The 13,774-nt window shown below is 37.5% G+C and overlaps 1 protein-coding gene across 2 annotated transcripts in view; it reads right to left on the bottom strand.

Annotated features, from left to right (window-relative positions):
* Positions 1-5,116: 5,116 nt before the first annotated feature.
* LOC117963457 (SLIT-ROBO Rho GTPase-activating protein 3) overlaps positions 5,117-13,774 on the bottom strand; it is an 81,644-nt gene continuing 72,986 nt past the window's right edge. For both annotated transcript variants that reach the window (XM_058988696.1, XM_058988697.1), the window contains exons 19-22: positions 13,594-13,774; positions 12,051-12,200; positions 11,466-11,793; positions 5,117-11,172 (exon numbers count right to left, since the gene is read on the bottom strand). In XM_058988696.1, coding sequence (XP_058844679.1) covers positions 10,756-11,172; positions 11,466-11,793; positions 12,051-12,200; positions 13,594-13,774 — 1,076 coding nt within the window. In that variant the 3' untranslated portion in view covers positions 5,117-10,755. The remainder of the gene's footprint in view (positions 11,173-11,465; positions 11,794-12,050; positions 12,201-13,593) is intronic.

Genomic DNA, 13,774 nt, shown 5'->3' with positions numbered 1-13,774 from the left:
GATGTAACATCTATGGGATTTGTGCGCTTTCAAAAGATATGAATGAACACAGGAAAGACAAGAGGGGTTCCCTACCCATATTATTACTAATTCAGTACAGTACTAACTTCACAGTAGTTACTTGTAAAGCAGCCTATTGGTGCAGTGGTTGGAGTTAGGTACTTCTGATGAGGAGGTACTGTTGTAGCCCTTGGCTGGGATTAGATGTTTCACCTTCTCAGTATTAATCTAACATGCATGATGTGACTCCACTTAATATATTCTTGGTAGAATCTTCACCCAAAACTCCATGTTAATGTTTTAGGTATGGGCCATGGTGAACTCTATACTGAGGCTCACCAATCTCCGCTCTGCAGGCAACCAGTTCTCTATCCTGAACAATGATAACTAAAAACATTAAACGACAAAGAGATAACTGCAATAACCATGGATTGCTCAAAGGGAAGATTATTAAGCCAATCTTTTATTTCTGTTCTTCAGCATTCCAAAGCCTTGGGTAATATGTGGTTGAGGTACAGTACATTAGACACTGACCCTATATGATAAAATAAAATAAAAAATGAGCTGTTAAGACAACAACTGCCAGTTGGCAAATAAAGGCCATTTGCAGACACTTAGCTTTGCCATTGCTTTTAATTAGCTCCCCAGATCCATTAGTGAAAACCTAAATTACTGTTGGCTGTAGATGTTTCATTAATAGCTAATGTGTGGGGGCGTTCTCCATACCCCCATGCACCCACTATCTGTGAATTGGCAGGAGCCAGACTAATCCATTTGTTGTTGGTGCAGCTTTTGGTTTTTCTCCCTCAAGTGTTGGCTCCTGTGAGAAGAGACTTTCGTCTAATATCTTTCATGAAAAATAGAGCTGCCTTCTGACTGTCAACATCATTAGTCTTATCTTTCCCTTCACTCATTGCCTAAAGTCTTCTGAGAAATTGACCTGACTCATTTATTTCCATTAACTATTTGTTTTGGTCAAATCTGCAAAAATAAGCTCCAACTTCTCGTTCTCTCTGTAGGAGCCTTTGTCGTAGCTGCTGCTCAATGTAATTATGTGACTTGGCCTTCATACTGCTTTAGGGTTTTGTCTTCATTAAAGAAGCATCTGTGTTTATTCCTTAGGAAAACAAAACACACATTAACAATGAAAGCAGTTTCGTTGACCAAGGTGGTTTCTGGATTTCTGAATGTTTGTGAAAATAAGTCATATCGTGTACATTTTACTTGGTATTCATGGGACAGCCTGACTGCAAATCTACTGAAGTCATGTAATGTCTTTGCATGTGATTTTGTTTACCAAGCTGATTGCAGCCACAACCTTTTTTGTTGGACATGCCGATTGCAATTTTGAGCTTTGACACTGTGCAGCCATTATTTGAAGTTTTAGATTGATTACAATATGCCCAAACTACTGGTTCTGTGATTGAACAGCAAAACAAACTAATTCATCAAGCTATAAAGGGCATAAAGGCAGCCTTGAGTACACTGGCAAGCAATCGTTGATGTTGCAAAACACTGTAATAAAGAAAAACACTGAAGAAAACAGCAAAGACCTTACAATGTTCTCCACAGTACAAACAGGATTATATTTCTAAAGTTATGTTACCGGTACTTAATACAGATATACTGTAATGACACAATATCAATCTTAGACACACATGCACACCTATCAAATAACCCTTATGAAAGTTTACCACTGTATTTTTCCATGGTAATTTTACAGTTTTCCCATGCTTTCCCCTTGGCTATACAATGCATTTAATATGTTTTGCCGTGCTTTTTAATATGCTTTACCATACCTCTGTGAGTTTTACAATACTTACCTATGTTTTATTATGCTTTAACTATATATTTTTCCACTTTACTACGGCAATTTTTTTAAAGGAAAGTACATGAAAAAATGACTAATTATGGCCTTCAATAAAGATTTTCGTTTATTGCTGGGATCTCGTTTTCTCCAATTACATTCAACCATGCACTGTTGCCATTAGATATGTACGAGGAGGTTTGTGTGTTTGTGAGTTTGTGAAATGCTACGTAACGAGACTCCTGAGATTCTGCTGAGAGCTGTGCTGATTTTAGACCAGTTTGGTTATTAGAGCATGTTTAAGTTTATAACATGTGTGAAGTACAGTATTTCATCTCATATAGGCATTTGCTTATGGTCATGCCACTTTGAAATACCCTGATCTCATCTGATCTCTGTTGCTAAGCAAGGTTGGTCCTGGTTAGTACTGGGAGGAGAGACTGCCTGGGAATATCTTGTGCTGTAGGCAATTTATTGTTCTTTTTTTCAAATTCAATTTTACTATTAAAATGTCCAACATTTTAATCACAGCATCATTTCTGTTAAGTATAAAAATGAATACAGTAGCTAATAGCTGTTTAAATTAAAATACAAAAAAATGCTTATATTACTTAAGTAACTTATATTACTTATGAAGGCATTGCTTCATTGCCTTGCCTTAAAGTGAATGAAAATATTTACCATTCAGAAAAATAGATTATTTACTTTCTATGCACACGTGCTGGTAAAATGCATCTCAACTGCCACTAGGTTAGCGTTTAATATACCGTTTCTTGCTTTGTTAATTATTAAATTTGATTTTGGGTTCCAGTTAATTTTAGCTTCACATGCTATACCAGTTTGCCTGTGAATTCACAAACTACTGTTGACTTGGTACTGACATTTCGATCTTTATCTTTCACTTGAATTTATTTAAAATGAAAACTTCCCCCTCTGAATATATATGCAGCCACTACATCGTGGAGATAAAGATTTCCAGAAGATGTATTGCGAGGTAGATACAGTCCTCACGGTGGCTCCTGTATAATGCATTGTGAGGAATTTAAGATACTTACAGCTACAGCTTGCTGCCCTCTAAAGGCCTCACATAATAGTACTGCTGTACAGTATATCGTTTGAAAGAACACTGTCATTTGATTTTATTTTTACATTTCATAATCTAATAGAAAAATATACATATCATAGAATTCACAGAATGTTAAGTGGAAGCCAAAATGCTAATGATCTGGGGCCCTTAACCACTGTAATGATATGTTTTATTTAATTTACTAATGTCAAAAACTTAAGCTATATTCACAATTTCTGTAATTACACCTATTTCATATTTTCCTTTTATACTTTAATGACTTTTGTTTTCACATTACTTGTCTCTTTAGGCAAGTTAACTAATACAGTACATGTACACTGACTGGCCAATGGGCATGATAGTAGGTACCTGTGAAAGATTTTAAGGTGTATCAGGCCATGGGTAACCCGTTGAGATAAACAACAGGCATGCTACAGTGGACCAAATCACAGAAACCTTCAACAAAGGACAAGACACCTGTTTCCAACAGAACAATTGTGGGCATCTGTACCTTTAGAGTGACAGATAAATCCCTAGATTCTGTAGAAAAGGCTGAAGAGATTATGAAATCTCCATTGATTTTTCTGTTTTGAAAAGGATTTAGGCAAGCTGGCCTTCATATTTCAGAGACGTAACACAATAGCTGTGAAAGTAAATCAAATGCTCTGGACAATTGGGCAAGGCAATATGGAGAGCACGTTTATCCTGATCCTGAGGCCATAATCTACCATCTAAGAGCTGCCCTACAGAAATATGGGTTCCTGACAAAAAAGGCTCACTTCACACGGCAACTGAAAAGCTGGGGTCTATTTATTTTGTATATGAACAGCGTCCAATCTGTATGTCTCCACATTTAAATAATGAATATAGGCTCCTCCCTGGTGTTTTGCACTGGCACAGTAATTGCATACCTGTTGGAGAGTATTGTGTGTGTGTTGTTTTTTTTTTTTGTTCATGTTCAGGAAAAATATGTTTACATAAAATCAGTGACCTCATAATTAAAGTGAGCTTGTCAGTCACTAGATGTGTTTTAAGACATTTCTGTTGCATTCCTCCGCTTACTCATTCTTTATCACTCCCCGACTCTTGTCTCTCTTAAACTGTCATAAACACAATACATTGTCATAACATGCTTTTACATTTTGACACAATGTGAAGTTACACTTAAAATATGTCATGCCAAAGTATTTATGAGTGGTGTGTGTTTTTATGAATGGTTTTCCAGTTAAACATAGCCTGCTCGAAACTGATGATGAATGCTACATGTATTAACTGGAAAATGTGTTTCCACTCATTTCAAGGGAACTGGCGTTTTGTTTTCTTAGAGACTAAATAGTGGGCCATTTCATGCCAAATCAACAGATGGCTCCTGGATCACCATCCAGGAATGTGATGAAATTACCAAGGCATGTCCATTAGTCCATTATACTCTAATCCCGCAAATCGCAGGAGTATTTTATAGGATAGGCTTAGCAGATACCACAATTCTTTACTTGAAATAAAATCTGGAATGGCAGTCGCTGTACTGAAACCACTGACAGCTGGTGAGATGCTCAATGTTGTGTTTGTTTGTGTAAGGGGATTATTGTAATCTGAATGTGCGATACAGCAGCCAAGGCCCTGACCAGGCAGGGCACCAATTCCTTTTGTAGTGTAGGTGTAAAGCCAGTACACAAGACATAGAGACAACTGGTCACTAGCGGTTAACAAATGATACTGGAAAAGGATATGTGATGAAAAGATAAGGAAACTAGTGACATTTCAAGCATATGTTTTATCTACCAGTCTTATAGATTTAAAAACACACAGAATAGAATGCAGTTTAAGTTATACTAGCTTGATGTCAATGTCTGGATATTTTATATTCCATTTTTTTTTAGTGGTGCATTGTCTTATTTTTCTAAAGGCATGTGGTTTCAATCCAGCCTTAATTTTGATAGCTCGAGATACAGCAAGTGATTAATTCAGTTCACTTGTAAGGATTACATTAAGGATTACAATGCACAAACAAATTATAATCTGCATTACAACGTAGATGGAGTAAACCGAGTGTATTGCTGTTGTATCACAAATTGCTTTTGTGGTAGTGTTGTAGTAATACTTATCACCACGTGATGGCGCTGCTGTGTCAGTATTGTTGAACAGAAAGCATCACGAGCTAAAGAATGGCAGTAATAATGTCGCTAGTGTTAATAAGATACAATAAAATGTACAGGGAACAAATAACAAACCAAATTCGAAAAAAAAAAAATGAAGCTGTATTTATTCAGACATTAGGATTCTCAACATCCAACTAGTGGCTTGGTGTTCAATACATTACAGACGATCCAATCATACGACCATTAATGAATATCATCAGACATTACAGAAAAAGAATATATCTAAAAAAAAATAACAGCCAACATCACAGAGGGTCAGTCATTTGTTTTCATTCTTTTCCTCAGTTTGTATATCTGGCTCAGCCAGTATAACAGCTTATGATAAGCCTGGATCAAAGTTCTGTTAGCCAGGAAGTGTTCTCTCATATCCTTTTAAATACAATACTGCGATTTTATTAGACATTCCTTAAATTACAAACCCTATAGGTTAGTTATAGGTTACAGCAGAAAAAGTGCACTACATATTGAATAAAAGGTTTTCAAACAAGGCTATTTTTGTCTAAAATTTTAAAGAGTTGCCTATATGTGTCAATCCAGTGGAATGGAAACTGAACAAAATGGCTTTTACTCTAGATAAAGATTTCCATGGGAGGAGATCTACTGTATTTAATGAAAATGTCAACATCAAAGGGAGTATGAGACATTGGAGACCTTGCTTGTGTTATGGACTTTAGTTATCATTATTGTCTTTAAAGTGGGGATATAGTAATAATATCTTAATATGAGAAAAGATTCACACTGGGTGAGGAGAATTTTAACGCCTACAAAAAAGTACAAATATATTTGAATTTTATTAAGAACATAATGTGCTCAAAAAGGCACTTGTAAACATAAACATACAAGATGATATATTTTGCAAAATAATAACGATGACTGTGTATTAGTATGTTGTTTTATTGTTGTTATTGGTAAAGAAACACAAAGTAATATACATGTAAATTCACTGCTGTGCTTATGTTGAATATTGGAGATGTTAATAACTTGACTTTCCTTGAATTCTTTTATAGATAACACTTCAATAAAGTAGAGGTTTATTTAAATGAGAGAGAGAGAAAATATATATAACAAAGTGGGAACTAGGCCTACTATTTAGTTAAATACACTGAGAGCCTGCATATTACATTTGTTAATGTAGTCCTTACACTGAAGAGGCTACAGTACCTTGTTTTACTTGGAAAAGGGGTGCAATACCAGTCTTGGACACTTGAGGGCACAGTGAATTCTACTGAGTTCACCCCATGGTAACCGTTCTCCCCATGGAAATACAGGGTGGAAATACATAAGGAGTTTTATATGGAAAGTTGGAGGTCTACATCTGGTAGAGGGAGCCATTTTAATGCAAGAAATATCTTTAAACTGTTGTCACACGGCCAGTGGAAAACTGGCTTAGAATTCAGTTTCTGAAAAGCACATGCAAATGCACACTCCAAACTGTTGAAAGTTTTGAAATACAGGAGGAGAATAGAAAGGTTTAACACATGTTTTGTTTTGTGTTTTTTTCACATCCATGTTTCACTGTGAATAGTAACAGCTTAGTTTCTGAGAAAGCAATCCATGCACTCGAGCATGTGCATCATCAGTGGAAGCCCAACCCTATGTTAGGATATCTCGGTGGTATTAGAGAGCTGCCTGTTTGAAAGGGAGGTGCCTGTGTAATTGGATGCTATTTGAACCTGATTTGGAAACTGTGCTCCAGAGATCATGAGCAGATGGTCACTATCACTAAGATGACACAACCTTGGCTCAAGATGAATAGGAGCACTGCAGACTGGCAGAGGCTCCTCATAGAGCAGGGTCTCTTCTGATACTGTATGCTCTTATTGAGCAATAGAATTAACATGGAACAAAGTGTGTCTTAAACATTGCAGGTACTGTTCATAGTACAGGGGGGATAGGCTTGCATAAAACAGTTATCTTAATATCATCATCAATAGACTTTGTAATAATGGACCTACATAGAATATTGCTTATTTGTCTTTAACATTCATGTTTTTTTTTTCTTTTCAAAACACATGGGCAAACTTATTACAAAAAAAGATCTGACTCTACCACAACCTTACAAAAAGGGGAGACTTTGTCTTGACAGAATTGCTAAGGGAGTCTGAAAAACTAAATGCCTTGTAATCAAGGTTCAAGAAAATAATATTTTGGAAATAAATCAGGTGTCGCAGAATGAGTTCTATCCCTGTTTCATTTGGGCAACTTCAGTATGACTTTGGTGAAAAAGTAAACTTCCCTTTTCCAGTTCTACTCCCACTTTTTTGTCCAAAAAAAAAAAAGTGAATTACTAAAATATTTATGACTTTCGAAAAAAATTATTATAGAAAAAGGGACACAATATTCAAGTAACACAGTGACACAGTATTCAAAACCAAATTGCAAAGAATAGATTCAAGTTAAGGTTCTTGTGCGTGTTCTTAGGAAAGGCACCACAAACAGTCAATTGTCAATTGTTACATCCACAGCAGACTAACTGAATGTCCATGTAAAACATCTTCCCATACCATATCACACGCAGCCTGCGATGCTGAAGGAAAATGAAGGATGATGTGTAGAATGACAGAGATGAAAATGTCAAAGACGTCATTGATGTGAGATTGAAACATATTCGGAGTACCACAGTAATGTCATAAAGTATTTTCATCTTCAGGAATATGAGGTGAAACTTTAGTGAAGTCACTACACACTGTTAACAATGTACATCAGGAATGTTACACATTTTACATTGTGTTATTTATTGTCACATTAAGCTATGTAGCTGCTAAGTGCAAAGATATGGTGAGTAACCAGAATCTACCAGATTCTAGTTTGTTACGTTTTTTCTTATTTTATTTTTTTTACATTGGTAACAGTACTTTCCAGTATATTTTGTAGCAATACAAGCAATATTTACAAGACTAGAACAGGCAAGAGAGAGTTTTAAGAGGATGACAAATCATACGCATTAAAATTGTTGCAATTTGGTTGCATATAAATAAAGCGTATCATCATCATAATAATAATAATAAAAATAACTTAAACCCTTATAAAAATTTAACTATTTAAAAAAATATGTAATTTATATGCAACTGAATTATATACTTCATTCTGTTTTTCCACTGCTGATGAAACGGTTTCACATTAAAATTAAAGGCTGTGCTTTAAAAGTCAGATAAGAAAATGAAAGATACATTTTCACGGTAAACTAATACAGATTTATTTGAGTTTAGCCCTTTATACCTAACAACCAAATCCTGTGGTATATATCTCTACAGCAGATGCCAGCAACACGTTTGCTCCTAGTCTGGGGAATAACAACATTATTTAATTATCTTCTATTAACTTTTAGCATCAGCTGACAGTGCCATGTAAATCCTAATCCCATGTATTATGCCAGAGAAAAGAACACTGTTTCTACTGCCTAAACTTGATAAGCGGGATCCATAATTTCATAAGCTTGGGGGACCCTGCTCAGCATGCCTTACTTTCAGGTAGTTTGTTACATTTGCACTTCCTACTGTGCTGTAGGTCATTTCAACTCAACAGTGTTTTCAGAGTTAAAACATGTCACAAAGCACGTCATTCATTTGAGAAAGCAGCTGCCAAGTTGGTATTGAAGGAGTGGGGAGAAGTTCTGGCTAAAAGAAATACTTGAAATCCTTTGAATCTGCATGGTACTGATTTATCTGACTATTATCACATGGTACGTGCTCCTAATCCTATTTCTGAACTCATGGATATTTGAAATTTAATAATGTCACAAGTATATTTCTCTGAGCAAGCCTAAGGCTGATAATGAAGCCAGTATAAAAATGTGTGCACCGTTAAAACATTATTTTAAGATGTGCAAGTTTAACAGATTACCTGATGACTATGGAAAACATGTTTCCAGATTTAAAATGCTAAAGTGAAATACTGAAATGGTTTATAAAAATATAAGCACCATTAAAATACCCATTAGAATCAAAGGTAAACATAACACATTTAATAAATATTTGTACTTTTCTAGTTAAATACATCATTTTAGGTTAAATGAGGCAAACATCAAGAGATACAAACATTCTGTGTAGCTACACTTGAAATTGTGGGGAATTAATAAACATATCCTGTTCACTAGCTACCAGCAGTCAATAAAGCATTTCAGTGATTTTGTGCAATATTCCAAGTTTCTATCAAACACCAGAAATACAGTTGTTTTTCTTTCCTATGTTCCAAAACTAGTGCATGTACTGTACAAAACTATAGTTTCTGTAAGTGCAGTAGTCATTTATAGCACAAGCAGAATCAGAAGCTTTCTTTGTCATTCGTGACTCATGCTGACCATGCAAAAAAGCAAATGACACAAATGCAATGCTTTTTGTTTATTGTGCAGTTTTTTCTAGTGAGGAAATGCCATTCTTGTCTCATTGCCTGTTCAGTCTTGGTCTGTACAAGGTAAACACGTACACAAATTACCTACTAATTGAAAATGTACAAGTTAAACTACATATTTTACCACAGGTTTCTTACTGACTAGTTTGTATATTGTTTCAAAGTTTGTAGGACAACTCCATGTTTTATACACTTTGCTGTGCTGTTACTTTAATATTTATTAGTATTCATTATTCTACAAACAAAAGGATTATCACTTCTGAATGCATCTATATACAGCTCAGAGGCTGACAACCAGGGCCTCAGCCACTGAGATAGTCTTTAAAGTGAATTCATAATCCAGTTACAATAGGAAGCCAAATCCCCAGATGCTTCTGAACTTGGTTTTGATGAATGTTTCAGCAAGATAACATGGCCAACCTTTTAGCTTACCGGCACAGAATACAAAGTAATGCCTTGGTCATTTTGTATTCCTTGATTTGTTAAGCAAATCGTGTTGTCAAAAAAGGTTTCAGGGTTTGATGTTTTTTTTTTTTCTTGTGAGGTACAACTACAAATGGAATAACTGAAAGTTATGGTATGTTTTCCAGTCGTGTGCTGTGTTCGTCACACTGCATGACACATTTATGTTTAAGAGGTGATTCTCCATCAGGTAGCTTTGTTTAAAACAGGGTAAAAGACTTTAAGCCTCTAAAACCCCTTTCACACTGGCATGATCTACCTGGGTCAGAACCTACCCGGGCAGGAACCTGTGTCATGCAGGTCGGGAACACGATTTCACACTGCATTTGATAAAGCAGGGTTGACTTGGGTGACAGACGCAAATACACAATGCGCGTATCAATGCCCCGGAAGCAGTTTGTTACAGACTCTTCCATCCAAGCTTCTCTGGATTGAACCATCTGCCCAAATGTTGATTAGAGCAACTGTTTCTTCATCCCTGCTGCAATCTGGCTCATGACGTGTCTCAAGCAACAAAAATCTGGCTAAACAGAATAAACAAAAATGTTGCGGAAGTGAAACTTTCACGCAGGCGTGGCTGTTTGTTATCGCGTCGGCTCATGAACGGCCATCAAGCATTTTGTCTCGCTCGACCTGGGTCTGACCCAGGTACGTGGTTTCACACTACGTGGGATTGTGACCCGGTTAGCCAGGACCCAGGTCCGGACCCGGGTAGGAGTGCCAGTGTGAAAGGGGCTTAAGATGGTTTCCATGGCAACTGCAGTTCAATTAAAGCTCCATGGGAGGTCAGACAAAAATAAAAACATCCACATTACTTGTGTCACCATCTTACAGAGAAAAGACCTTGAGAAGAAATTGGGGTTTTCTTTTCTATCGTAGCCTGCTTTGATCCAGTAATGGGTTTTCCCCAGCTACATTGTGCCAGACTTATCAGAAGAATTGTTTGGGAATATCTTCTCAGTTGGGGTCACAGCTGGACTGCCCATTCCTGAGCTGCTGCTGCTGCTTGACCGGTGCTGGACCGCTGGCCTCGCTGGTCTCATGGGCGGAGGCCTCAACTGGGCACCTGCCAGCCTGGCAGAAAGGGCCGGTTTGAAGGTGGTCATCATCTCAGTGGTGGAGCTGGTGCTGCGCCTCATTGCAGCGTCTGGGTCTCGAATCATCATGGTGTGCAGGGGGCTGGGCGGCTCAGAGTTCACAGTGCCTATCTGTGGGTTCTTCATGGGCTCCAAAGTGTCCAGCACGACATCAGGAGCCTGCTTCACAATGTTCTGTCTCTCCAGTTCCCTCAGCTCATGGAGTGCAGTGCTCATGGTTTTTTCAATGTCCTATGAAAACACAATGGGAAAGAAATTTTTGGAAAACTCAATTGTACCCATTAATTCACAATGTCCTACACAATGTACATGTCACACAATCACTTAATGTTATTATTCCAGTCTAAATTTAGTGGCTGAGGTCCACAGGATATTCATATAAATTCATCTCATCTTGGTAAAAAAAATATATAAAATTGAACAGATGATGGTTACAATAAGTACTGTACTGAAGTACTACTGGAACAAAAACAGTATATATTCCTAGCCATTAGACTGAGAGTGTACATTTATATATTTCTTACCTCAGCTAAGGCTTCTGCTTCCAGTGACTTGTGGTCTCCGAGGCTGCTGTGCCGCGTGGAGCCATGAGTTGGCCTCAAGGGATGGCCTTCAGGCAAGGTCTTCCTGTCAGGGTAATTGATGCTGCCAGCGCTTCCGAATGTGGCCAGCCTGCGCTTATCTGGGCTCTCTATGCGGCCTCTGTTCACTGAGATCTTGTGGGGGCTGCTGGGGCATGCAGCGGCTCTTGGAGGGGTGTCAATAGCAGGGCCGGTTCCTCTGGGGGGGCTGTGGGTGTCGGTGCCACTCCTGCGGCGTGGGATAGCAGCACCATCTGATCTTATCCGAACCCTGAGGAAGAGATGTTGGATACCATGAAAAAAGGAACTTCATTTTCAGTGCCTTTGTTAAGCCATGTACTCTCAAGACTCACTTGATAATTCAATATGGCATACTGTATGGTACTTATACTGAAAGCTTCCATTAATTAACCATTCGGTCCAATGTAGGTTTAACTCCTTGTTTTGCAAACAACACAGGGATGAAACACTACAAAACTGTGATCGTTTTGCTTAGTTCACAAGCCAAACAGTGACACACACACACACCTGCCCATAACGCCTCCGAAGCTGTAGTCTGGTAAGTGCTCACAGGGGGACTGGATGTCATTCTTTGATGAGGCCTTGTCGTCTAAAAGAGGACCGCTGCTCGCCTCGCTGTCTGCCTTCTGGCTCAGGCTGTCAGAGAATGCGTCATCCCTGGGTACAGATGAGAGCGAGAGGGGCAGGCAATCCTGTCAGCTTGGGGCAGTCACAGTTTTAAAAAGCATCCTGCAAAACCTGCAGACAGTCTTTAAGCTCAATCCCTTATTAAGATGTTCTAAGGCTTGTTTGCAAATATTTACTAAGCTAAAAATGAATACTTTAATTTGAAAACAGATATAAAATTAAATGGGTTTAATATTCCATGAGATGGTATACATGTATGCACTTATTACTGCATCGTTATATTTGGCTTGTTTAATAAAGTCACCATCGCCATCTCAGAGCAAACCTGAACAAGGTGGACTTTATATAAGGTGGCCACATATACTTGCAAAGTTCTTGCTTTCAATTTTTATTTTCTGTATCCAAACATAATTAGTTGTTTGGTATGGCAATGCAGAACAGTTATGCAGCAAATTAATGCTCAGTACAGCTAATATAATGTTAACTGAATTTATGCACAAACGTAATAGTTTATCAAGCTGAGTGGTTACACAATAAATAGATCCTGCATTTGTAAATTTAACAGTTGCTTTTGCCTACAAAACATTCACTAAGAAGGCATGCATTCAATTATAATGGAATGCAATTAATGGCTTGTCCTTGAAACTATAGGAATACTTGTTTTAATAATGATAGGCTATCTGTGCACTAAGCATTAAGGCAATAGAACACAGGCATTATTAACTTCTTCATAAATAAATGATGGGGAGTCCTGTTTTAACTTGCAATCAAATGCATTTTACTGCACTAATTGATAGGCACACATTCATCTATTTTAATGGCATAAATACTGGCAGTGCTTGAGGTATGCTAATGAAATTGCACAGATTAGATAAAGTTGTAGTGTGTATTTTAATCAGTGTATAATAACAGCTTTGATTTAGTTGCTGTCCAATGCAATTGCAACTATACACTAGTACTGTATATACTATTTAATCAATTATTAATACATGTTTTAGTTTAAGCCTTTATTAAGCAAAGAAGTAAGGTTGAAACAGTAGAAATGGTTCTGTTTCTTTTCCTTTCCAGCTCCTTTCCATCTAAACTTGTACATGTATGTATCAAGTGGAGTTTCCTAAAGCTTATTTTGGCATACTAGTAAACCAAAAGAATAGAGTAAATTAATAAATAATAATAAAAACATAAAAACATTCACATGGGAACACTGAACATTCATTACTGGTCACACATAAGAAATCGTATAGTCATTTCACCTGCATACTGCATACTGTTTTTTTTATAAACACTAATCCTATTATTAACACACGTTTGATGGAACAGGATTAGAGATGTGAGACTGAGTGCAGTGTTAATGGTGAGTATCGCGCTGGTCACAGGAAGGAAGTGCAGTCAGTGCACAGTTCAAGCAAGCTCCTGTACTTACATGTCTTGCACGACAATGTACTGGTGAGGGATCAGCCCGTCAACCCCATTATGACGCCCTTCCCACCAGTCCTCTGAGGCTCTGTGGTAGAGCAGCAGTGATGCTCCTTTCCTGAAGGACAGCTCCCTAGGGGACCGCCCAATGTAATCAAACTTGGCGATGGCTTCAATCTGCTCAACCT

This window comes from Acipenser ruthenus, chromosome 16 (genome assembly GCF_902713425.1).
Source record: "Acipenser ruthenus chromosome 16, fAciRut3.2 maternal haplotype, whole genome shotgun sequence".
NCBI lineage: Eukaryota > Metazoa > Chordata > Actinopteri > Acipenseriformes > Acipenseridae > Acipenser > Acipenser ruthenus.
This window is presented reverse-complemented; position numbering and strand designations above follow the sequence as displayed.